The 21,084-nt window shown below is 38.9% G+C and overlaps 2 protein-coding genes and 1 long non-coding RNA gene across 5 annotated transcripts; 1 reads left to right on the top strand and 2 right to left on the bottom strand.

Annotated features, from left to right (window-relative positions):
• Positions 1 to 48: 48 nt before the first annotated feature.
• On the bottom strand, positions 49 to 3,783 carry gpx3 (glutathione peroxidase 3). Its single transcript, XM_077577477.1, has 5 exons — positions 3,615 to 3,783; positions 3,081 to 3,231; positions 1,810 to 1,927; positions 1,423 to 1,522; positions 49 to 521 (listed from the first exon to the last, which is right to left on the bottom strand). Exons 1-5 carry the CDS (start codon positions 3,699 to 3,701, stop codon positions 300 to 302), a joined length of 678 nt encoding a protein of 225 aa, XP_077433603.1. The 5' UTR covers positions 3,702 to 3,783; the 3' UTR covers positions 49 to 299.
• A 642-nt stretch (positions 3,784 to 4,425) lies between these two features.
• Positions 4,426 to 16,206, top strand: dctn4 (dynactin 4). 2 transcript variants are annotated; one of them, XM_077577474.1, is made up of 14 exons: positions 4,426 to 4,644; positions 5,389 to 5,459; positions 5,536 to 5,714; positions 5,797 to 5,840; positions 6,334 to 6,441; positions 7,058 to 7,078; positions 8,113 to 8,186; positions 8,958 to 9,070; positions 9,522 to 9,631; positions 9,721 to 9,794; positions 9,910 to 9,964; positions 10,045 to 10,152; positions 14,115 to 14,212; positions 14,294 to 16,206. In XM_077577474.1, the coding sequence occupies exons 1-14, from the start codon at positions 4,510 to 4,512 to the stop codon at positions 14,511 to 14,513; spliced, it is 1,410 nt and encodes a 469-aa protein (XP_077433600.1). In that variant the 5' UTR covers positions 4,426 to 4,509; the 3' UTR covers positions 14,514 to 16,206. The 2 variants fall into 2 exon arrangements, with proteins under 2 accessions (XP_077433600.1, XP_077433601.1); XM_077577475.1 differs by lacking the exon at positions 7,058 to 7,078 and having other exon boundaries at positions 4,427 to 4,644.
• Positions 10,065 to 17,360, bottom strand: LOC144058874 (uncharacterized). 2 transcript variants are annotated; one of them, XR_013295503.1, is made up of 4 exons: positions 17,017 to 17,360; positions 12,153 to 12,832; positions 10,672 to 10,779; positions 10,065 to 10,186 (listed from the first exon to the last, which is right to left on the bottom strand). It is a non-coding gene; the product is annotated as an uncharacterized LOC144058874 (long non-coding RNA). The 2 variants fall into 2 exon arrangements; XR_013295504.1 differs by lacking the exon at positions 17,017 to 17,360 and adding an exon at positions 13,221 to 14,307.
• Between the last annotated feature and the right edge of the window lie 3,724 nt (positions 17,361 to 21,084).

The raw sequence follows: 21,084 nt of genomic DNA, 5'->3' as shown, positions 1-21,084 counted from the left end.
CGTCCCTCACACAAGATCTGCATTTTTGCAAAAGATTACAAACAAGTGTGCAGTTGTCATTGCTTTATTAGAAGTAATTGACATTGAGGCTGTAAATACCAGCAGGTCCCAGCTTGAGAAGATAGCATGATGCTGTGAGATAGCAAGATAGCTCGAATGCACTGAAAAGCTAACCTTGAATCTCAGACTCCGAAGAGGCTCCACAGACGTTCTGTTTTCAAACCTCTTCTTCATTTAACATGTTACCTTCATAAATTAGTGAAACTGCTAGATTTACATCTAGAATTTTGCTGGCCAATCTAGTCGAAAACCTCCTCTGTGTAACGCTGGAGCAGATATTTGTGTATATCAGCTCGCACTTCGGAAACGTTGATAGACGGGTGCCACCTCATCACGGCTTTTCCGTCCGGGCCCACTAGGAACTTTTCAAAGTTCCATTTGATGTCACTGATTTTCAACGGGTCCCAGAATAGTCTGTTGGCGGGGTTACCAAAGTTGTCTCCGACCGGCGGACAGGAACCCTGTTGAAGGACAGAATTCTTACTGGTAGGTGACACGGTAGGTCATCAAATCTAAACAACTGTTGATGATTCATCATGTTATTGTTTGTTTGTTTTTTTAAATAAAAATTCACTCAATTTAAAATTAAATGAATAAACATGCTATTTTATATAACATCACTTGCCCGGAATCCAAAACAAATCTACAAAAAAATGTATCCATTTTGAGGCACTAAGCTCTTCGGCGCCATTTTTTTTTTCGGGCTGTATTTTATTCCCTAAACTCGACTTTTCTTATCAGTTTGTCATATAGTATTGCCAACTGTCCTAAAAGTCACAAATGACGTCTTTGCCTAATTTGCATAAATGTTAATTTGCATGTAATTATAATGCAAGAGGCAAAAAAAAAAAGTTAAATAAACACCCTAAATATGTTTAGAACTAATAAATAAACTTTCTTCCGTTTTTTTAAATTGTATTTTGCCTTTGAAATAAGCTATTACTTCTCAAAATAACTTCACGAGTTAAACGTTTAGTTTATCAGAAAAAGTTGTTAGATTTGTCGTAGTCGCTTTAGAGGGGAAAAAAAAGTCACCAAGAAAAAGTTGCCAGATTGGCAACACTGCCATCACGTGACTTTAAACTCCCGCTGCAGGGTGTGTACTCGCTTGTTTTTTAGGCATCTTAATGAAGCCTTAACCATGCGTTCGCCCCCTGGTGGTTGGATGACTACTGTTCGGGAAAGTGCTTGATTAGATAAACGTGTCTTAAATGTAAATATTGTACATGTAATTGTGAGTAAACTGAGGTAAAGTCATGATTTCAGTACCGGTATACATATTTATTTTTACAGTGATATTTTTCCCATTGTAAAATATGTCTTGGCTGGGAAATATTCTAGACACTATTTTGAGCAACCTACCTTGAGGAAGGTATAAACCGCTTGCTCATCTTTCCCGTTCACATCCCCTTTCTCAAACAACAAGAAGTTTGGAACGAAGTCGTTGCCGGGTCTGACATGCCTGAAATTCAGACAGGAATGCTTATCAGAGGTTAGCCTTTCAACACTTGGTGAGCTGCACCTTGGAAACCGGCCCAAATTCCCTCCGAGCTATGCAGTCCAGTAACAGAAGCTGCGTCCTGCCTTATAAGATGGAATACGAGATGGGAATTCTCCAGCCAAAGGGGAACGAGAAGAATGACTGATTGTAAGCAAGCAGATTCAATAAAGCCTTGCTGAGAGAGTTATAGAAAATTCCTCTCCACACCAGTTCTCCCTTAATAAAATGTTTAAGAAGAAAATTCTTACTTTAAAGCTGGCAGGATTTCACTGTTACGCCCCGGTTCCTGTTTCCCAAACTGATTGCATGGGAAGCCAAGAATAGTGAGTCCGTGAACAGACATCTCCTCCTGAAGTGCATTCAGTTCTGCAGAAGACAACATTGTACACACTTAAAATCTTGTATTCGTCTATGTCAAGGACAGACAGATATTAGTAGCCAAGGAGGCTGATAACAGATATTTGCATGCCTAAATGAATACTTAATAAAGTTTTCCAACATTTCAACATAACTGAAATGTTAATCTTATTTTTGTTTTCAGTTAAATAAAAAAAAACAGCTCAGGAAGTTCCAAGCATTTTTGACCCAAATGCAGTGCCAAAGTTACGGAAGCGTATTGCATTGACTTGGGGAAAAAAAACCTCCTGTTTTTCTGACAATTTTTTGGGGGGAGCTTTGTTTTTATTTTTATTTTCCGTTTTTCTGAATATTTTTTTTCTGTTTTACTGAATATTTTTTTCTGTCAAAAAAATACTTCCAAAAACAGGATGAAAAAAAATATTCAGAAAAACGGAAAAAATATATAAAAATATATAATAATAATAATAATAATAATAATAATAATAATAATAATAATAATAATATATATATTTTAAAAATCAGGGGAAAAAAATATTCAAAAAAACTGGGATTTTTTTTTAAACAGAAAAATAATAATAATAATTACTCCGAAAAACAGAACACCAGCTCTGTTTTTCGGAGTAATTATTATTATTTATTTTTTACCTCTGAACTCCAAGTAACTTGTTGCAGACTCGCTAATAGCGTAAGCGGACACTTTCCCGCATGCCTCCATATGCAATAAGATGGTAAAGTTTACTTACTGGCTCTCAATAAAGGAATTAATGTGTATACTGTATTGTGGTTTGTTCTCTAATCTCTGAGGGAAAAGCCCTTTGAAACATATTCAGAAAAACAGAAAAATATTCAGAAAATAATTATTTTATAAAACAAGGAAAAATTACAAAAAAAAAACAGAAAAAAATTACTCAAAAAAACAAATACGCCAATACGATAAGGTCAATGCTACGGAAGCGTGGAACTGCCAATGCGGAGCAAAACATTTGAGTGGTGAGTACTTCAAACATATTTAAATATGTATTTAAATACCATTCAAAAATGTTTACTCAACACCACAACGGCAGTTCCACGCTTTCGCACAATGCCAATGCTTCAAAATGCCGAATATCGGCGCTGATAATCGCCCGGTCTATATTTCATTTGCGGTGCGGTCACTTACCCACGTACTGAAAGGTGTAACCTCAGTACGTGGCCACGTTGACGAAGAGGACAGTCCTTCCTGCGAAGTGGCTGAAGTTAACAGTGCCACTGCCATTCAAGGGCTTGGCCTGATATTTGTAGATGGTACCATCTGCGGGTGGGTTGCACCACTGCAAGAAACACACACATACACACACACACACACACACACACACACACACACACACACACACATTTTTCTGATTGATGGGACATGAGGGGATCAGAATCATACATTGCAAAAAAAACATAAAAACACAGATGCTTAGAAGACTACAGTTGGATTTATTTATTTTTAATCCAATACAGTCTGTTTAATTTTAAAGTACAATACACTTTGTACAATTTATTTAACTACATTCTAATGTATTTTAGGATAAGCCATGTGTTAAAAACAGCACCCAACATTTCTGATTATTATGACTCACGCCTCTACTGGAAATTCGCCAAAGCATAAAGCATGAAGTACGTGTTTGTTGGAGTTCTATTTATACAATATTTAGGCAGTGGTTACCTGAGTGAGAGCGGCTCCTTTGGCGTCGCAAGGCCGCAACGGACCGAGCAGCAGCAATAGCAGCAACGGAGACAAAAGCTTCCACATCACCTGCACTCTGGGGAAATGTCCGCTGCGGTTATGAATACGAGGGAGGGAGACATCAACAGCTGGTTGGGATGATGACGCCCTATAATGACGTCATCCAACACAAGGCGGCGCAACTTTGATTTTTTTTTTTTTTTAAAGTACAGTATTACTTAACATATCCCAATTTGTTGATATTTTCAAAGGTTACATTTAAATTTCCTTCTCAATGCTGCACCAATCAACAAAGTGTCTTTATTTATTTTATGTGGGGAAAAAAAAGCTAAATTTATTTGCACTTCAGATTGTCAGGACTGGTTTATCAGTAATCACCCTGAAGGCAGTCATGCAACTGGAGTTGTGATCTTGTGAAAATCAGCCAGTGATAAAAAAATAAATAAATAAATAGTGATGCTTTTTCTTTTACTAGGTAAAAGTAAAAAGTATAGAGTTAATTATAAATAATACCCGTGATAACTTGGATAGCTAGATAGCGCCCCCTATTGGCTCTTTACTGTTACAATACCTATTTAAACGGTCTAATTTTGCTACAGTAGTATTTATATAATTTGTGGAAAAGTGGAAACTGTGAAGTATAAAATTATATATAGACAGTGTTATTGCATATTAATACAGTGAAAATGAGTATACTCATGAATATTGAGTACAAATCAAGAAGGGTGCGTCAGTGATTACTATTATGAATTCAGTTCTAACAGTCACCACAAGAGGTCAACATTGAGCTCGTGCTATTCGTCCAGAACAGCCCAGCAGACGAGACAAGCAGCTGAGCTGTGAGAGCACCAGTCGTCGTGAAAGTCCACCAGAGATGGCGTCGCTTCTCCAACCAGATCGAGTCGTCTATCTGGTTCGTGGAGAGAAAAGGATCCGGGCTCCTATATCGCAGCTGTATTTCTGTCGTTATTGCAGTGAGCTACGATCCTTGGAATGTGTGTCTCACGAGGTACGTTAATCTGTTTGTTTTTCCTCAATTGGTTTTCACATGCTAGCTTGTAGCCTTTGCTTTTTTTTCTTCTCTCTTTTGGTCAGCAGCTTCGGTGTTATTAGCCGGCTTGCTAACAGGTCTGACTGATAGGCGGGTTCAGGGGAGCTTTCTCGTGCATGGATTGGCTGCGCATCCTGCCAGTCACTAATTGTCAAACCAACACTTAATTTCATTGGCTGTTTGTGTGCTCTTTAACTTCCGGTTATGTTCCTAGCGCTCGATAGGCGTTCAAGCTAACTAGCACTGGTTATGTGATAATCATTGATGCGTACATTCATTCATGTGGGGGAAAAAGTTGCAGTAAACAACGATTCTTTTATCCTACAACTAGGTGCTATTTCAATTGTCAACGAAGTTTGTTAATTTTGGCACTTCATACGAACACCACACCCAGAAAGGCCACGTTCAGCTTCGTAAAAATCAACATTATCATCATTTACTTTTGCTTTCACAGGCTTGATATTTTAACGATTTTAATGATGACAGTCAAACCATATATATTATTGGATGTCCGCTTATTCAATGTGGTCTAATGTTACTGTTGTTAGCAAGCTTGTGTAACACCATCTTGGAACAACAGTGTCTTTCACTACTACTATTAGTAATGTTCACACCGAATGTTTTATCTCCAAGTTAAGGTTCTTGACATACTGTACAAATAACTGGGTTCTCATTTCTACCCCCCAAACACTCACTGATCAGGTGGACTCCCATTACTGTCCAAGCTGCTTGGAAAACATGCCATCTGCAGAAGCTAAACTGAAAAAGAACAGGTGAGGTTAACATGAAATTGACTTCTAGTCTTTGTGTACTACTTAATTGATTTACTGTACATTATTGTTGTTGCAGGTGTGCCAACTGTTTTGACTGCCCATGTTGCATGCACACCCTGTCAACTCGGGCAACCAACATACCGGCTCCTCTGCCTGATGACCCCACCAAGACTGCTATGAAAAAGGCGTACTACCTGGCCTGCGGTTTCTGCCGCTGGACCTCCAGGGATGTAGGAATGGCTGACAAGTCAGTGGGTGTGTGCTGATATGTGATGTATGATATATGATATATATATATAAAATTACCTCCTCTAATTTAGTTTTTTTCCCATTGCAGCTAGCGGTGGGTGGCAGGAGCCTGAGAACTGTCATAACCAGCGGGTACAACCTCCCTCCCCCCTTTGCAGTCATTTACATTGCCTTGGGTTGCTCACATGTTTTGACGAACTGAATAGATGTCCCTGACAGAATCCTCGGAACAATCAGCGGCTCAGTGGAACCTCTGTGGTTAAGCACAGTCTGCTCCGAGACGCTGACCGACCTCTGATTTGTTCAGACGTAGAAGCCATTTTCCCCAAGAGATAGAATGGAAATTGATTCAATTCTGGAGCTTAATTGTAGCATCATAAAGCCTTTATCAGCTAAAAAGGCAATGTTTAATTTTAACATTTGCTGTCATACAAGTATAGAAATAAGAACACAATACAATAAACCCATTCAAGCTGATGAAGTGTGAGCACATTGTAGCTCCTACAAACACCAACCACTCTTGATAATGGACATTTAATTAAAGTATCTGTAATGGCACATTGAAGTATTGTATATCCCAGGCATCCAATCACGTCTCATTTTCCTAACTACGTGTTTGCCTCAGATCAACAAACTGATGGAGTATTACCAGCAGCTGGCTCACAGAGAGAAGCAGGAGCGAGACAGGAAGAAGCTGGCCAGGAGACGACAGGGCATGCCTTTGGCTTTCTCGGTACTCGCTTCCCATTTTGACTAACATAAAGACATTTGAATCGGTAACTTTTGGATACGTCACCATCATACTGCATTCAATATTTTGCTTAGTCTTTTAAAAAGGGGCAAAAATTATAGGGAAGTCCATCCCAAAATATTATTTTGAATAATATGTTCTATGCAGCCCCACTAGTCTAACAACGGTATTCTGATTAATAATGTTTTAGTGGAATATGAGTTAAGCAGCAAAATCCACCCATTTTTTAGCTATCTCAGAGGGCGGCCATTTTGCCACTTGCTGTCGACTGAAAATGACATCACAGTTGCTCAGGGCTGGTAACGTCCAATCACGGCTCATCTGTTTTCTGAAGATGAGCTGTGATTGGTCGTTACCCGAGGCCTTAGATTTAAAACGTCGAGAGCTCATTGAAATCGTAAGAGACTAAAATGCACAATCATGAATCTGCCTTAATGTTTAAATTGTGATTTCCTACATGCCTTATTTCCAATTAAGAAGCTGCACCGTTTTTGCTGTTGCACGTCAACTAACATTTGCTCAATTTCCTCACGCATCTTTATTCTCTCCCCTTTCCTTTGCTAATGCACCCTGGTATTTTCTTTTTGACCCCTACCAGCAACACACTATTCATGTGGTGGTGAGTTGTATTTGCCTACTTGCAGTTTAGTACTGTAGTCTTGAGTTCTATTTTGTGTGTGTGCGTGTGTCTGACCTCACAGATCACATGAATGTCCCTGTGGTGAAATGATGGCCACATAGTGGAGCCTTTTTGTGCGGGTTAGCAGGGGAGAAGATGAGAGACATTAGTTTATATGAAAGTATATTCTTAGGCGTAAAAAAGAAAAGAAAAAGGTTATTAATAACCCTGGAGAACCCACAGGGTCAAATTTGGCCCCTATAAATTCCGCTACTCAAATAACAAAGACTTTTTTTTTTCCCAGCAGTGATTTTGTCCCTGTGTTCTTGTTTCCATTGGCCAAAGTGTGTTTGTACATTCAAAATCCAGTTCTAAAATGCAACAAATAAAACAAAAAAATTATATTGTTCAATGTAGCTGTGTATTTGATTGATTATTTTCTTAAATTCTAAATAGTTTACTGACGGTTTTTCTTATTCTGATTTTTCGAAATGATACCCCTAAATCCGAAAAGGGTCCAATTTCGCCCTAATCCTAAATTAGGGAATAAAGGGTTAAAATTGAAAAAAACATATATTTTGGCGTTCAGTGAACTTATAGTCATTTTATGTATAATTCATAATTTTCCAAAGAAGAAAAGGGTTCTTGGGTTCTCCAGGGTTAAAAAAAAAAAAAAAAAAAGAATAATATTGGTTTCCCCCAAAAAAATTTTTTAACACAATCTCCTAGATAAGTGAAATGAAAATCTTGATGTATTGGCCCATCTGTAATGAAAAATATGGACGCAAGGCAACAATATCAATTTGAATTCTCTCCTGTTATATTCTTGGCAAAAAGGTTTTTGTCTTTCACCATATAAATGTATTGCTTCTGACGTTTTCCCTTTAACTTGCTTGACAATTGTGCTACTATGATATCCATTTTATGCCTTCCGTTAAAAGTAGCCCTTAGAGGGAAAAAAAAGTCGCCGTCGGACTGAACCCTACTTGTCGAATCGAACAAATTTATGATACTGTTCTTCCTCGGTCATGTAGGAAAAGTACGGCCTGGGAACGCGACTGCAGCGGCAGAGGTCTGGAGCGCCCATTTCCACTCTGGCGGGTCTTTCGTGAGTTACCGTTTTTTTTTCTAAATGTTGTGACTTGAAAAGGGCCACTCTCTTAATTTGCATATTGACATTATATTGTCACCCTCCGTCACGTCATATCGTCCACGTTTACAAAATGACAGTTGTGAGGAGCTGCCCTTTGGGTTGCATTCAATTAGCCCATCTGGTGTATGATAATGAAGAAGAGGCCGCTGATAAAACGATTTTTTGACAGGGTGTGATGTCCTTTCAAAAAAATCCCAACTCATTAGTAGTAATTATAAAGCAGATGAAGAATAATGAGTTATAGGATGTGCTTCCTTTTCAAACTATATATGCTATGTAATGCTATGCTATGTCTGCTTAACCCGTGGGCAGTGTTTTATTTTGAAATGGCTTGGTCAGAACCAACAAAAGCCAAAAAATGGTCACAATAACGCCTAGGGGTTAAAAATAATATAAGTTCTGTTCACTGCAGGTAGTACTTCATTTAAGAGTTTCAACCCGTCCAAGAAAAAAACATACCAGTAGAGGGAGACAAAACGGGTGGGCACAGTGTGTGATATGGAAAAAAAAAAAAAAAAAAACTCAGCACATAGCCACATAATAATAAAAGCATAACAAGAAAAACTCAATACTTGCCAACAAAATAATTGTGGCTTAGTGGTAAAAGGAAATAATAATACCACTACATGCCCAAAGCTAGCTAGCCCATTAAAGCTATCCAATCACTCAGGGCTGGATGGATGATAATATTGATAGCCGGGCATGTTCTGTTTGTTGCTTTTACAGCCTTAAAGAGGGGGAGGACCAGCGTGAGATCATCATCGAGCCCGCCCAGGCTCTCGATGAGGTGGAGCCTCTGCCCGAAGATTGCTACACGAGGCCCATCTGCTTGCCAGAGGGTAAAGCCGTCCGCCCCGTAATGTTTGTACACTTCTCCGATTGGTTTGTTGCACTCCATTTGGAACCAATTGTTATGCCACGTGACAAAACAAAAACATCCTGTTCTACTTTATACTCGAAGACGTTTAAGGATTATAATTTCACTGAAATTATTAAATGGATGGCTTTAAAAAAAAAAATTAAAAAAATACGAGTCAAGTCAGTGCCTGCCACCACGAAGAACCTGGGTTCAAACCCTGCTTGGATTCGATACCAACGGACCATCATATCAGGAAATGGATTATCATTTCTCTGAAATGATCCCAACCTTAGACAGATTGCAGTTTAGGTTTCTTTTTATTAATTTGTCATTTAACTACAATCAAAAATGTGTAATTTTTGCATTCATCTTTTCGGCATTCCCACGCAATTTCTGCAGATATTGCACTTTGTCTTGTTTCCTCTCGGCAGTGACCCGCCTGCGCCAGCGCCTCCTGCAGCCGGACTTCCAGCCCACAGGAGCCTCGCAGCTGCACCCGCGGCACAAACACCTCCTAATGAAGCGCTCGCTGCGCTGCAGGGTCAGTCAGCGACACGCCGATTCAAATCCATCACATGACATGTTTAGATTTGACTTTCATGCTAAAGCTTTTATTGCTCTTCCCTTCAGAAATGTGAGCACAACCTGAGCAAGCCCGAATTCAATCCCACTTCGATCAAGTTTAAAATTCAACTGGTGGCTGTGTGAGTGTATCTTTTTTTTTTTTTTTAACTCTTTGTAATGTTTGTTGTTTTACATTTTGCACTTCAAATAAAGCTGAAATGATCTATAAATATAGTTGTGCTTTTCCTCCCACAGGAGTTACATCCCTGAAGTGAGAATTATGTCCATTCCAAATCTGCGCCATATGAAGGTCAGTGCGGCACAAAATGTCTCCAAACACAAATATGAACAAAGTCTCCATCTGTGAACGTTTGGCTTTCTCACCTCCAGGAGAGCCAAGTGCTGCTGACCCTGACCAACCCAGTGGAGAACGTCACCCACGTCACGCTGGTTTCTTGCGATGAGGAAGATCCTGATGACATCAACAGCACCGCACAGGTAGTACAGCAGCCCCTCCCCCTTTTAATCCCGCCTTGAAAAGAGAGGAAATAGCTATAGTTTATTTCGATATGATGAGAGTTCCTGCAAACAATGGCAAAAGGGCTCCCTCTTATTGTGCAGCAATTTGTGATTTAGGGTCAAGCTTTAATTAAGACAAGAACAACACAAAAATACAACAGCCACAGGCATGTTTCTCTTAATTTGCCTCATTTATCCTGCGGCAGAAGTGAATTACTCACGCCAACATCAGCAGTCAGCAGGACTGCGGATAGAATACTTTACCAAGTGAGCAAATGGGAGGAAGAAAAATTGTTATTAGACTTTTATTGACGCTTTGGGATGGTAGTTGTCGGGCTAATCCAAACATTCGTAGGTCTTGGAAATTGTATTCAGGGATTTGCGATCTCAACCTTGTGCTTTGTTTACATGAGTGTTGTCTTCGGGTAATGGCATTGAAATTAAATAGAGCCGCAGTTCTCCGTCCCTCCGGCATTGATGCACAAAATATACACTTGCCTTTCGATAATGGTGGCACAATGGCGAGGAAAATGGCAGATATTCGTCACCTTGGGCGGTAGAGGAGACATTTAGCGTCCATGGTGGAAAATAGTGACGGCTTTTTAACTGTCCAGAAAGAAAAACACAAGACGGTGTGATTACAATTTTATTTTATCAATTTCAAATTGACCTCGCAATTGTTATAGAATGCAATTTTCAAATCACAAAAGCTGCAATTGTAGTTTTACAAGAGTTCAGTTTGATTCGATTTAGATTTTTTTGTGGATTCTATTCAATTCTTAAATATCAAGGACATGATGAAAAGAAAAAAACTCCACAAACATTAAATTCCAAATAAAACTTTGCAAAGGCAGTAACTGTTTAAATTATTTATTTACTAATGAAAATAACATGTTACAGTGTTACACATCAGTATAGAAGAGATTAAAATGTTTTCATCATTCAAATTCAATAATTGTAAATAGAAATGTAAAAGATTTTGAATTGTCATAAGTCGGGTCTTTAATACATGTAAGAAAATACTTTTAAATTCAGTAAACAGTAAATTTCAAGAAAACGGTAAGATACAAAAAAAAATCACTTTAAAATTATATTTTCTTGTTCATTTATGGGGGAAAAGGGTATTAAAATAATCGATTCATGGTTTTATGAATCAATATCACACTCGGAAAAAAATCGGTTTGATACCGATCATTTTATTTATTTATTTTTTTTAAACCCAACCCTAATGAAAAGTTGAAGTGATAAAGCCACAGATTTTTTGCGTAATTGTTGTCGTCGTGGTTTATGATTTACTAATTTATGTTAATGTTAAACTTGTTCGGTATAATTTTGTGAAGTTGTCATAGTGTGATTGACTTAAAAACTGCAATTCAAAGTGTAAGTAGTAAATGAATAATACAACCAATAAACATTTATGTATAATAAATCTGATATTCTTTTCTGTAACTATCATTAATTTATTACTTGTTTGTTGAAAAAAAATACTTGAAAATATGACTTTGGACAAAAATAAATCACATATTAAACCGCAATACTGAAGATTTTTTTTTTTAATTGGGTAAAATGTCTTAAACTAAAAAGTTTAATTCAAGGCCTGCAAAAAAAAAAAAAAACTACAACAAAACGAAAAAGTGTGACTTTTTAGCTCTGTAATAATGTAGGGGGAAAAAAATCTTTAACGGACAAAATGGAAAGACTTGAATGTAAACAATCCGACAATATTTTTCTCCCCCGTTATACTGATTAGAATCTCTCAAGGGGAAATTCCAGTTCCTCTGCTGTAAACAGAACCAGATCACACACATGCAGGCATGCAAGGGGAGTTTTCAGAGTAAAGAGGAGCACAAACTTCTACAGTTCGGGACACTGAGAAGTTGGGACAAACATTTTGTATCCATTTTATTTGAAAAAGAAAATACGTTTCTACCTTTTTGTTTGAATTTGAGCAAAGTGGCCAGCGCTGCCAGCCATATTACCTCGGCCATCTGGATTTGGCAGCATTCATCTCACAGGGGAGTCAGATCCACTTTGAGCTCCATTTGTCAGCTGTCACAGACACGACGACCAGCGTTGTGATTCCATCCGGGGACGGTCCGCTGAGCCGCACGTTGCCAGCGGCCCGGCCCACCGCGACATCCTGTTTGCCTTGGCCTCTTCCAACGATGAAGTCACGGGCTGTGACTAGATAAGTCAGAGCTCCTGGCCAAAACAAGAGCTCGACCCATTTCCCGACGCATTGCGGCCAAAGCGAGTGTGCAGTTGTCTTTCTGCTTCATTTGATATTCAAACACCTGGAGGGCCTCGTGCTCCGCTGCTTACATTGACCAGCTCTTCCAAAAATAAAGAGGAAGGAGGGGAGCGGGCTTGGCTCACCTCTAGGTGTGTGTGACATGATGTTGCTGACCCGTGCAGTCTTGTAGTTTGCTCATGACTCAATGGGGGAAATGTTCATTTTGCGCATTTCTGCTGGGAGGCCACAAAGCGACATCAGTCATCGTGTCAGGAACTCGCAGACTGCAGTCAGGATTGTTTTACGGTTATTCATGTATGGCGGAATAAAGGCCAATGCATCTGCCTCACATTTCTGAGGTATGGAGTTCCAATCTCAGCTTAAATCTTCCTGGGTGGGGTTTGCGCCAGGGACTTCAGCTTCCACCTACCGAGGTCATTGAAAAAACATTTTTGTTAACCAAGTAAAATGAAAATGAACTGAAACAAACTTTAAATCTTACTACGTTTATTTACAAAACAAAACTAAACTAAAACGTTTTTTAAAAATAAATAAATAAATTAATTAATAGCAAACCTAATAGCTATAATGGGAAAATCCCAAACTATTATAACCCTCAATTTAAAAATGATTTGATTGACATAGATTTCTGCTTCAAATTAAAGATGTGCAAAGAATCGTCATGAGCTACTCCAGTCTGACTAGCTAATGCTAATTAGCGCGCTACTCGCCGCACTTCTATCACTCAAAAGAACGGCTATTCATACAAAACGCATCAGGAATGGATACAGAGAAGCATCTTAAAATTACTCACCGGCATATGCTCTTCGTACGCTGCAAAAAAATAAAATACAAATTTAATGGCATAACTTTTTCTTCTACTCTCTAATGTGGCTACAATTTAACAGTGTATCAGAATGCGCGGAACCACACTGCCCCTATGTGGCCAAATCGGGTACAATATGAACTGCGCTCCCAGTAAAGGCACACAAAAAACCAAGGGCAAGACAGTATAAAATAATTTAAAGGAAATCGATTTTGGGACATTTAAAATAGAATCATACTAAACGACAATCGCGATTCTTATGGGAATAAATTTTTGGGCGGGCAGATGAAATCAAATGTGCAACGTCAAAGTCCCTTGTTTTCAAAATGGTTATTGGATAGACCGTCTAATTGAAAATTGTATCAAGCCAATGCCAAAATATCAAAACACTCACTAATGCTATACCAAAGTACTGTATTTTACATTTTATACTTCAGAAGTAAGTCGACTTCACAGGAACTTCCTAAAGATATTTTTCATGTCGTTTTCCTCTGCCATTTCGTTTCAAAATAAGTGTAGCTAAAAGTCAAATAGAAAAAGCAGAATTCATCATGTGGCTGAAAATAGGTCGATGGAGATGCTTTTTGCTCTTTTGTTGAAAGCAACAAAAAGTGCGGCAGACATTAGTTGAATACGCACAGCTCTGCTGTTCTGCTCAGAAAGCGTCCTTGTTATGAATCATAAGTTAGAGGATTTTCAGCAATATTATATATATACGATCCAGATCCATTTTTCCATTTCATCCCTAACACCACGACCCCCCAAATATAATTCCCTTTGCTTTTAAGCAGTTGTGAAATTGAATCAGGATAAAGATGAAGCTCCCGGGTGACCTCATGCGAGAGGCGAGGATTGAGCGTTTGGCTGCTGTTTGTCTCGAAGGTCATCGTGCCCCGCAAGGAGCTGGTGTTGGCAGGGAAGGATGCCGCCGCCGAGTATGATGAATTGGCCGAACCTCAGGACTTTCAAGATGACCCGGAGTAAGTTTCTCACACACGCGCACTTAAGAGGGAATTCCAACTGCGGGTCCAACTCTTGACCTCGTCTGCTCTCCTCCCCAGCGTGGTCGCCTTCAGGAAATCCAACAAGATTGGTTTCTTCATCAAAGTGATCCCCCGCAAAGAAGAGGACGCGGATGTCACCGTTTCATTCAAGATCAGGCACGACTTCCGGAACCTCACCGCTCCCGTCAGGCCCAGCGAGGAGGGCGCAGACGCCACCGCCGAGACCATTTGGCTGACGCAACACGTCGAGCTGAGGCTGGGACCGATCGTCCCCTGAATATACCCACAAACATAACGATTTCCACTATTTCTTATCAGAGGTGGCAAATCAAAGTCCAGAAAGTAAAAACCCTGCCACCGTTTGGCTTAAGCCCCTTGTGCTAGCTAGCTAGCTAGCTCCCTAGCAGGTAAATGAGCACAGGTAGCTCGCTAGCTAGCACCTGGGGCTAAAGCCAAACGGTGGCAGGGTTTTTACTTTCTGGACATGGATTTGCCACCTTTTGTTTGCGATTCTGATTAACTCATTCACTGCCATTGACGGCTATAGACGTCAAAAATCCATTTGAACTAGTTCTATTAGTTAAATTTTTTTTTTCACTTTTGTTATCAAGAGTATGAAAACCTCGATTTTTTTATTCAGATATAAAATTTGTGATTAATCGTGCATTAACTAGTGAAGTCATTCGATTAATTATAATTAAAACTTAATTGCCTGACGCCCCTAATTTTTTAATAATCTTTTCTTTTCTTTTTTTAAATGAAGAACTACACAAATCAATCACAGTTGATATGCTGAAATCAGAGGATTTGGACAGTTTTACATTTAATAAAAATGGCTCCAATTGATAACTTTATATATATATATATATATATATATATATATTATTATTATTATTATTATTATTATTATTAAAAAAATAGGGGTGTCAGGCGATTAAAATGACTTCACTAGTTAACTCACAATTAATCGCATTAATCTAAATTTATAATAAACATGTTTTTCTAGGTTTTCATACTCTTTTTTTTTTTTTTAAAGTGGAAAACGATGTGAAACTAATAGAAGTAGGTCAAATGGATTTTTGACATCTATAGCCGTCAATGGCAGTGAATGAGTTAATAATCAGAACAAACATCCAACATAAGCATAATGTTCATGAGGGGTTGCAAATAGGTGGGAAATTTCTGGTCACATTCCATGGGAAGTTATTTAAATGAAGGTAATGAACCGACCTACACCTTGGTAAATTCATACACATTTATCCCTATAAATTCCCATGGAAAGTGTCCAATTTTCAAGTTTGTAACCCCACCGTTGACCCAGTTTTTTTTTTTGCTGTTTTGGTCTTTGTTGCATTATCAGCTTACATTACTAGATGAGTACAAACTGACAAGAGCATCATATCCAACTTGACTTCACAAGTCCTGTACTATAAAATGTCAGTATAATAGGAGAATATAAAGTTGCCCGTACCCTCTTTGCTGCTGCATTATTTTCCCCACCTCCCTTCCCTTCAAATATATATTTTCTATCTCGTTCAAGTCAACCATTTGTCCTGAAGCAGTTTGCATTTACGGTGAAATAAATAAAACAGCAGCAGCAGCAAGGAATTTACTTGAAACTTGGCCCCATAAAAGACGAGCACAAGATATCGAATCAGAACGATACATAACACTGCTCGCGCTGTAGCTTCCTCAGACGATAGCGTTGCACTAACCCGCATGGATCATCTATAATAAATATTACAACTGTCATTGCGCACACGCTGCTGTGCTCTGCTTTGTTCTTTGGCAAATAGAGAACTGTTGACACTAGAGAAGCTCTGTACTTGTCTTTTTAAGCTGTACTGTTTGATTTGCCGTCTTAGTGTTGTAAGCTGCTGTCACTTTCAATTTGTAGCCTTGGTAAAATGAAGAGTTAAAAAAACAAACAGTAATCTTCTGTATTGTCAAATAAAATATCCTGCGACAAACTGGTAGTTTTATGTATTGAATCATGAATTGAGTTGGAATTCATAAAGTAAAAAAAAACAAAACACTATAATGTGTATGAATTAAACTGTTATGGGCAGAAATCCTGTCAGTGCTGGGGGAGGAAACACGTCCTGCCACAGATACGTCTGTATTTATTTATATTTCATTTATTTTCAAATCACACGTATTGCTTCAATGTCTATTAGCCAAAATCCACATCGCATTTTTAAAATGTCGCCTAAACTGAGGTACACATATGAAATTTGAACACATTTTAAAAAACGAAAGACCCTTCATATGCTGCGGAATTGTAGTACCATGATTGACCTGTGAGAGGCAGCATGGCACCAAATAATTGACGACGATAATCATAATGACGATACAATGTGAGGGAAATGAAGAAAAAATAATTTGCATTTTATGATTTAGTAACTTTTAAAACACTTATTTACTCACCTGTTTTCTGAGTTTAGTCATAGGACATTCACAAACTGAGCCCGAGCAACCGTGATGTCATTTTCAGTCGACAGAAAGTGGCAAAATGGCCGCCGTCCCTGATATGGATACAAATTGGTGGATTTTGTTGCTTATTTCGTATCCCGCTGCTTAAATCAACCCGTGTTTAGACTAGTCGGGGCTGCAAATAACATCATTGTCAAGAAAAATGTTGACTTGACTTTCTCCCATTCTACATTACAAAAAAAGGAACCTCTTAACAAACTTATCAAACTAATAAAGAACTAAGATACAACAACAAAGGAATAATGTGGTACTGTATCGGATGCGTGTGGCTGTTAATGTGTTAATACCTTGTCTTACCACTAGATGCCGCTACAGGCCGTCTTTTGCACCATCATATTTCAAGGCAAGCTGGCTCCGGCAGTCATAAGAGAGAGCACTTTGCTCATCATCCACCGTGCTCCAGCAGATCTGCTTGAATGGTGCTCATGATGATCCTCCATTGCAGTTAGAGGACACCACACATCTGCGCTGCAATGTTAACAAGAAGCCAAGTAAGACGAAACGTTATCTGGAGATGAAATATGGTCGCCAACGCTGGGGTTAGATGGAAAACGCTATTTTACACATGGGACAGCTTATAGGCTATAAGGCAGTTCGGTTATTCGATGCGGGTCTGCTCTGTAAACAGACCCTCTCCATCTGGGTAATAAAGCAATGATTTTCTTTTATCTTCAGTAGACATAAACAGCTTAGAAGTGCGGCTATACAGCGCCGCTGAAAATGAGGTAATAAAATCGTCACAGAGTGAATCGGTGCCACAGAAACGGCCCAGACGCCCATTAAAAGTCACAAACTGAATTCTAGTGCTCTTCTAAACCTGCACTGGTTGCTTCCTTCCTCGTGAGTGGGATCCCACATTATATTGAGAACAGATGGTCACACTTTAGAATGGTAAGATATACATAGCCGTGGCCGTAATTCAGTCGAGATAAACATTTATTGGAAACGAGCCACTCTTGTGACTATATCACGTAACAGACTCATAAATAAATGAAGCACTTCAATTTTATATTATTCATGTTGGGGATGTTGGAGCTACACTTAACAATTTTGGTCTCACTCGTGTCAAATGGGGATGCAATTTTACTCCTGACCACTAGATGGCGGCACACTATTTTGAGATGATGCAAATGTGAAAGAATTGCATGAAGTTATCACAGTTAAGTTTTTGTTGAAATATTGAATGGCATCCTCCGTAATACTCCTTTTTAATACTAAAGAACGGGACATATTTTATAATTTACATGATTATTGATGTATATTGGGAGATAAGTTAAATTTGATTAGTTAGTTTTGGGGGCGCGGGGGATTTGTTTACTGTAAACATTGTACAATATTGTGTGCTATCTGTCACTTGCGCTCACTTATTACTTATTTTTGTATTACTTGTGCGTTTAAAGACCTTTAAAAACATGTACTATAAATACTATTTCAAAAACATGCCTAGGGAATGTTAAAATCATTTATATATATAATATATCTATATCGCAGACTTCATTTGTTGTGATGGGGGCAAGGAGGAGTTACTGTACATCGCATTTCCCATATTGTGTCATCCCTATTTCACATTTACTGTATAGCCCTACTAAAATATATATACAGCCTCAAGTTAACAACACTGTAAAAACTCCCATAGGAAAATTCAAGTCAGATAATTTTTGATCATATCAGAGTTGGTTTGGACACCAAAATAATACACCACTGTGCATATCGCTGATATATTTTCTCTGGCACACTTTGAAAACCGCTAGAATGGCCTCTAAAAGTCGAATTTCGTAATCCTCTAATCTACATAATAATACTCTCCTGCATCAACACAAGGATGTACTTCACAGTCAACCTGTTTTCTTTATGTTGGCACTTAACTGCAAACAGCACAAGTGAAATGCTCTGCGTACGTTCGACAGGGATTAGTAATGAATATCACAGCTGCGATATTACTCGGGAATATGTTTTAATACGTTTCGCTTCTCATTTTCCCTGCTGCGCTCTTTCGGCTTTATTTGGTAATAGGGAAGGAGCCAACCTCGCTCGGCCAGATGTAAAATTCCTCACTGGATCGCAAGTGGGACCTTTCCACAATGACATCATGGTGGACACTGCCAGGAAGTTAACCACAGGAGAAGAATGACACCGGTTGGAAAAAAAGAAGGAGGGGGGGTGGGGGGGTTATTGGGAAAATCCACAGCCCAAAAGAGGCCTTTTCTCCATCTAATTAAAAAATTGAATCTTTTAATTTTGAATTTCATTTTGTATTATTTTTCCAATCAACTGTACATATTAGCATACATGTTGAATGTGTCAGGTGGATTAAAAAAAAAGAGTGCACCGCATTGTTTTGGACGCTTTCCACACAAAGAGCAGCAGCAGGAAATAAACAAGACCTCCAAGCTCTGATTAATCACCGCCTTCATTTCTGCTCAGCAGACCATCATCTGCTTCATTAGAGTTCATTATTAACGACAATACCCACCTAGAGGTACGACTCCGCATGTGGGCAAGACCTTCAAAGCCTGACTTCTCATGTGCTCTTCTCTTTCTCCATTTCCTCTCACTTTCGCCCTCGCAAAGCATTCCAGAGGCTGGAACTTGTTCGGAATGTTGACTTTGGACTCGCGGTCGTAAAAAAAAAGATCACAACCCGGCGAGCGCTGGCCCGCCTCCACCGACTGCAAGACCCCGACGGCACACTCGCTGAGGGCTTTCGTTTGTTATTTGCTCAATTGATCACCGGGCCAATTATGTGTGTCATCGCCCACGAGACGAGGTCACCGCCTCGAATCGGAGCCTATCTGGCGTCGCCGGCGGGAGGAAATTCGGCTTTTGTGCAAGCTTCTTCGCTCAGAAGAAATGTAAACGGATCACTGATTGGTTAGCCACCCATTCTAATTGATTCTGTCGTTAACAACAACATAAAAAAACGTAGAAATATGTTTTTGGGATCATGGTCATATTTAAAATAGAACATATTTATACGTTTTTGGGAGCAAATGAGCTAATAAACAATAACTGGAACTTAATCAGTATGCGTCCGAAGTTTAATTAATTAAGTTGAATTAATCATGAGTTAATGAAACGTAATACTTTGGATTGGAGTCACTAACTTAATTCAGCCATGTGTTACCAATTGAAGCATTTTTTTTATTTTATTTTTTTTAAAGTTGGTCAACAATTCGATTTGTAATCTTAAATTGGTTCAACAATTCTCTTTTTAGAGTGTACTGCCCAGTAATGGGACTAGGTGGAGTCACAGAATTTGGGGTATTGTTGGGTCACGTGGGACCTCTCCGCCATTGGTTTGGCTGCTCGCCCCTTGCTTGGCTCGCTCCCGTGTCCTACGCAGCACGCAGCGGTGCCTCGCTGGCCAGGAAGCGTCCGCCTCCAATGAAACAATTAGACCGAGAACAATTGGAGCCCTAATTGAATCCTCTTTTTTATGGAACTTGTTTTATTGCTGGCTTGTGGCAGAAAATCATGTGCGACAGTGACTTTTGTTAATCACACAGGACTGTCCTGTGCTTGGCATGGATAAATTCACCTCTTACATGCACGGATCTTTTCTATAAATGTCACTGGAACTCTAGTTTCACTCTGCATGCTGATATGAATAAATACGTGTCATTTGCGTTCCAGCGCCGAATGCCTTCCGACTCAAATGATATGTCAGCGCGCAGACAGCCAAAGCCTTCTGGGAAGTTCAAGCTGAGGTGCGAGTGACTCAATAACATGCAGCGCATAGTGAAAATGACCTCTAATTACAGGGGCCAAAATCGCTGACAGAGCGTAAATAAAACCTTCGTTTAGCACCAATATATTGTTTTGGTGTAGACAACCATACATGATAAACAAGTCAACAGCTCTTCCTATATAATTATAGTAGGCGACAGGTTTGACTCACAAGTCGTATAGCAATAATAATAAACTTTATATACTAGGGGTGTCAAAATCAGTGCGTTTAATTTGAGTTGATTTAAAGTTCCTTTAACGCCACTTAATTTTTTAACATGCGATTAATGACCGCCCCTTACATGGAAACCCTGTACTGGGGGAATTCCAGTCATGCAGACATGTCCACGTCAAAATTAAGCAGTAATACATTTCGTAATAAAGCATATATTTGGATGAGACTCGGGTCAAGTTGTATTTTACAATTTAAAAATATTTGCAGAATTTCACAAGTCACTTCATGTTAAAGATTAGATAGCTCTTAACTCATTTGCTCCCAAAAACGTATAAATATGTTCTATTTTAAATATTACCAAGCTCCCAAAGGCGTATTTATACGTTTTTTTAATGTTTTTTTTTTTTTTTTAATGCTAGAGCATACCGAAATCTTTGATGCTGCCTCTGAACTG

This window comes from Vanacampus margaritifer, chromosome 10 (assembly GCF_051991255.1).
Source record: "Vanacampus margaritifer isolate UIUO_Vmar chromosome 10, RoL_Vmar_1.0, whole genome shotgun sequence".
NCBI lineage: Eukaryota > Metazoa > Chordata > Actinopteri > Syngnathiformes > Syngnathidae > Vanacampus > Vanacampus margaritifer.
Note: the sequence above shows the minus strand (reverse complement) of the source record. Positions and strands in the feature narration are given on the sequence as shown.

Bases quoted from the DNA above. Each gene is read 5' to 3' on its own strand.
- dctn4 (XM_077577474.1), top strand. From the start codon at position 4,510: ATGGCGTCGCTTCTCCAACCAGATCGAGTCGTCTATCTGGTTCGTGGA. The intron at 5,460-5,535 runs GTGAGGTTAACA...TTGTTGTTGCAG, and splicing joins GCTAAACTGAAAAAGAACAG to GTGTGCCAACTGTTTTGACT. The intron at 9,795-9,909 runs GTGAGTGTATCT...TTCCTCCCACAG, and splicing joins AAAATTCAACTGGTGGCTGT to GAGTTACATCCCTGAAGTGA.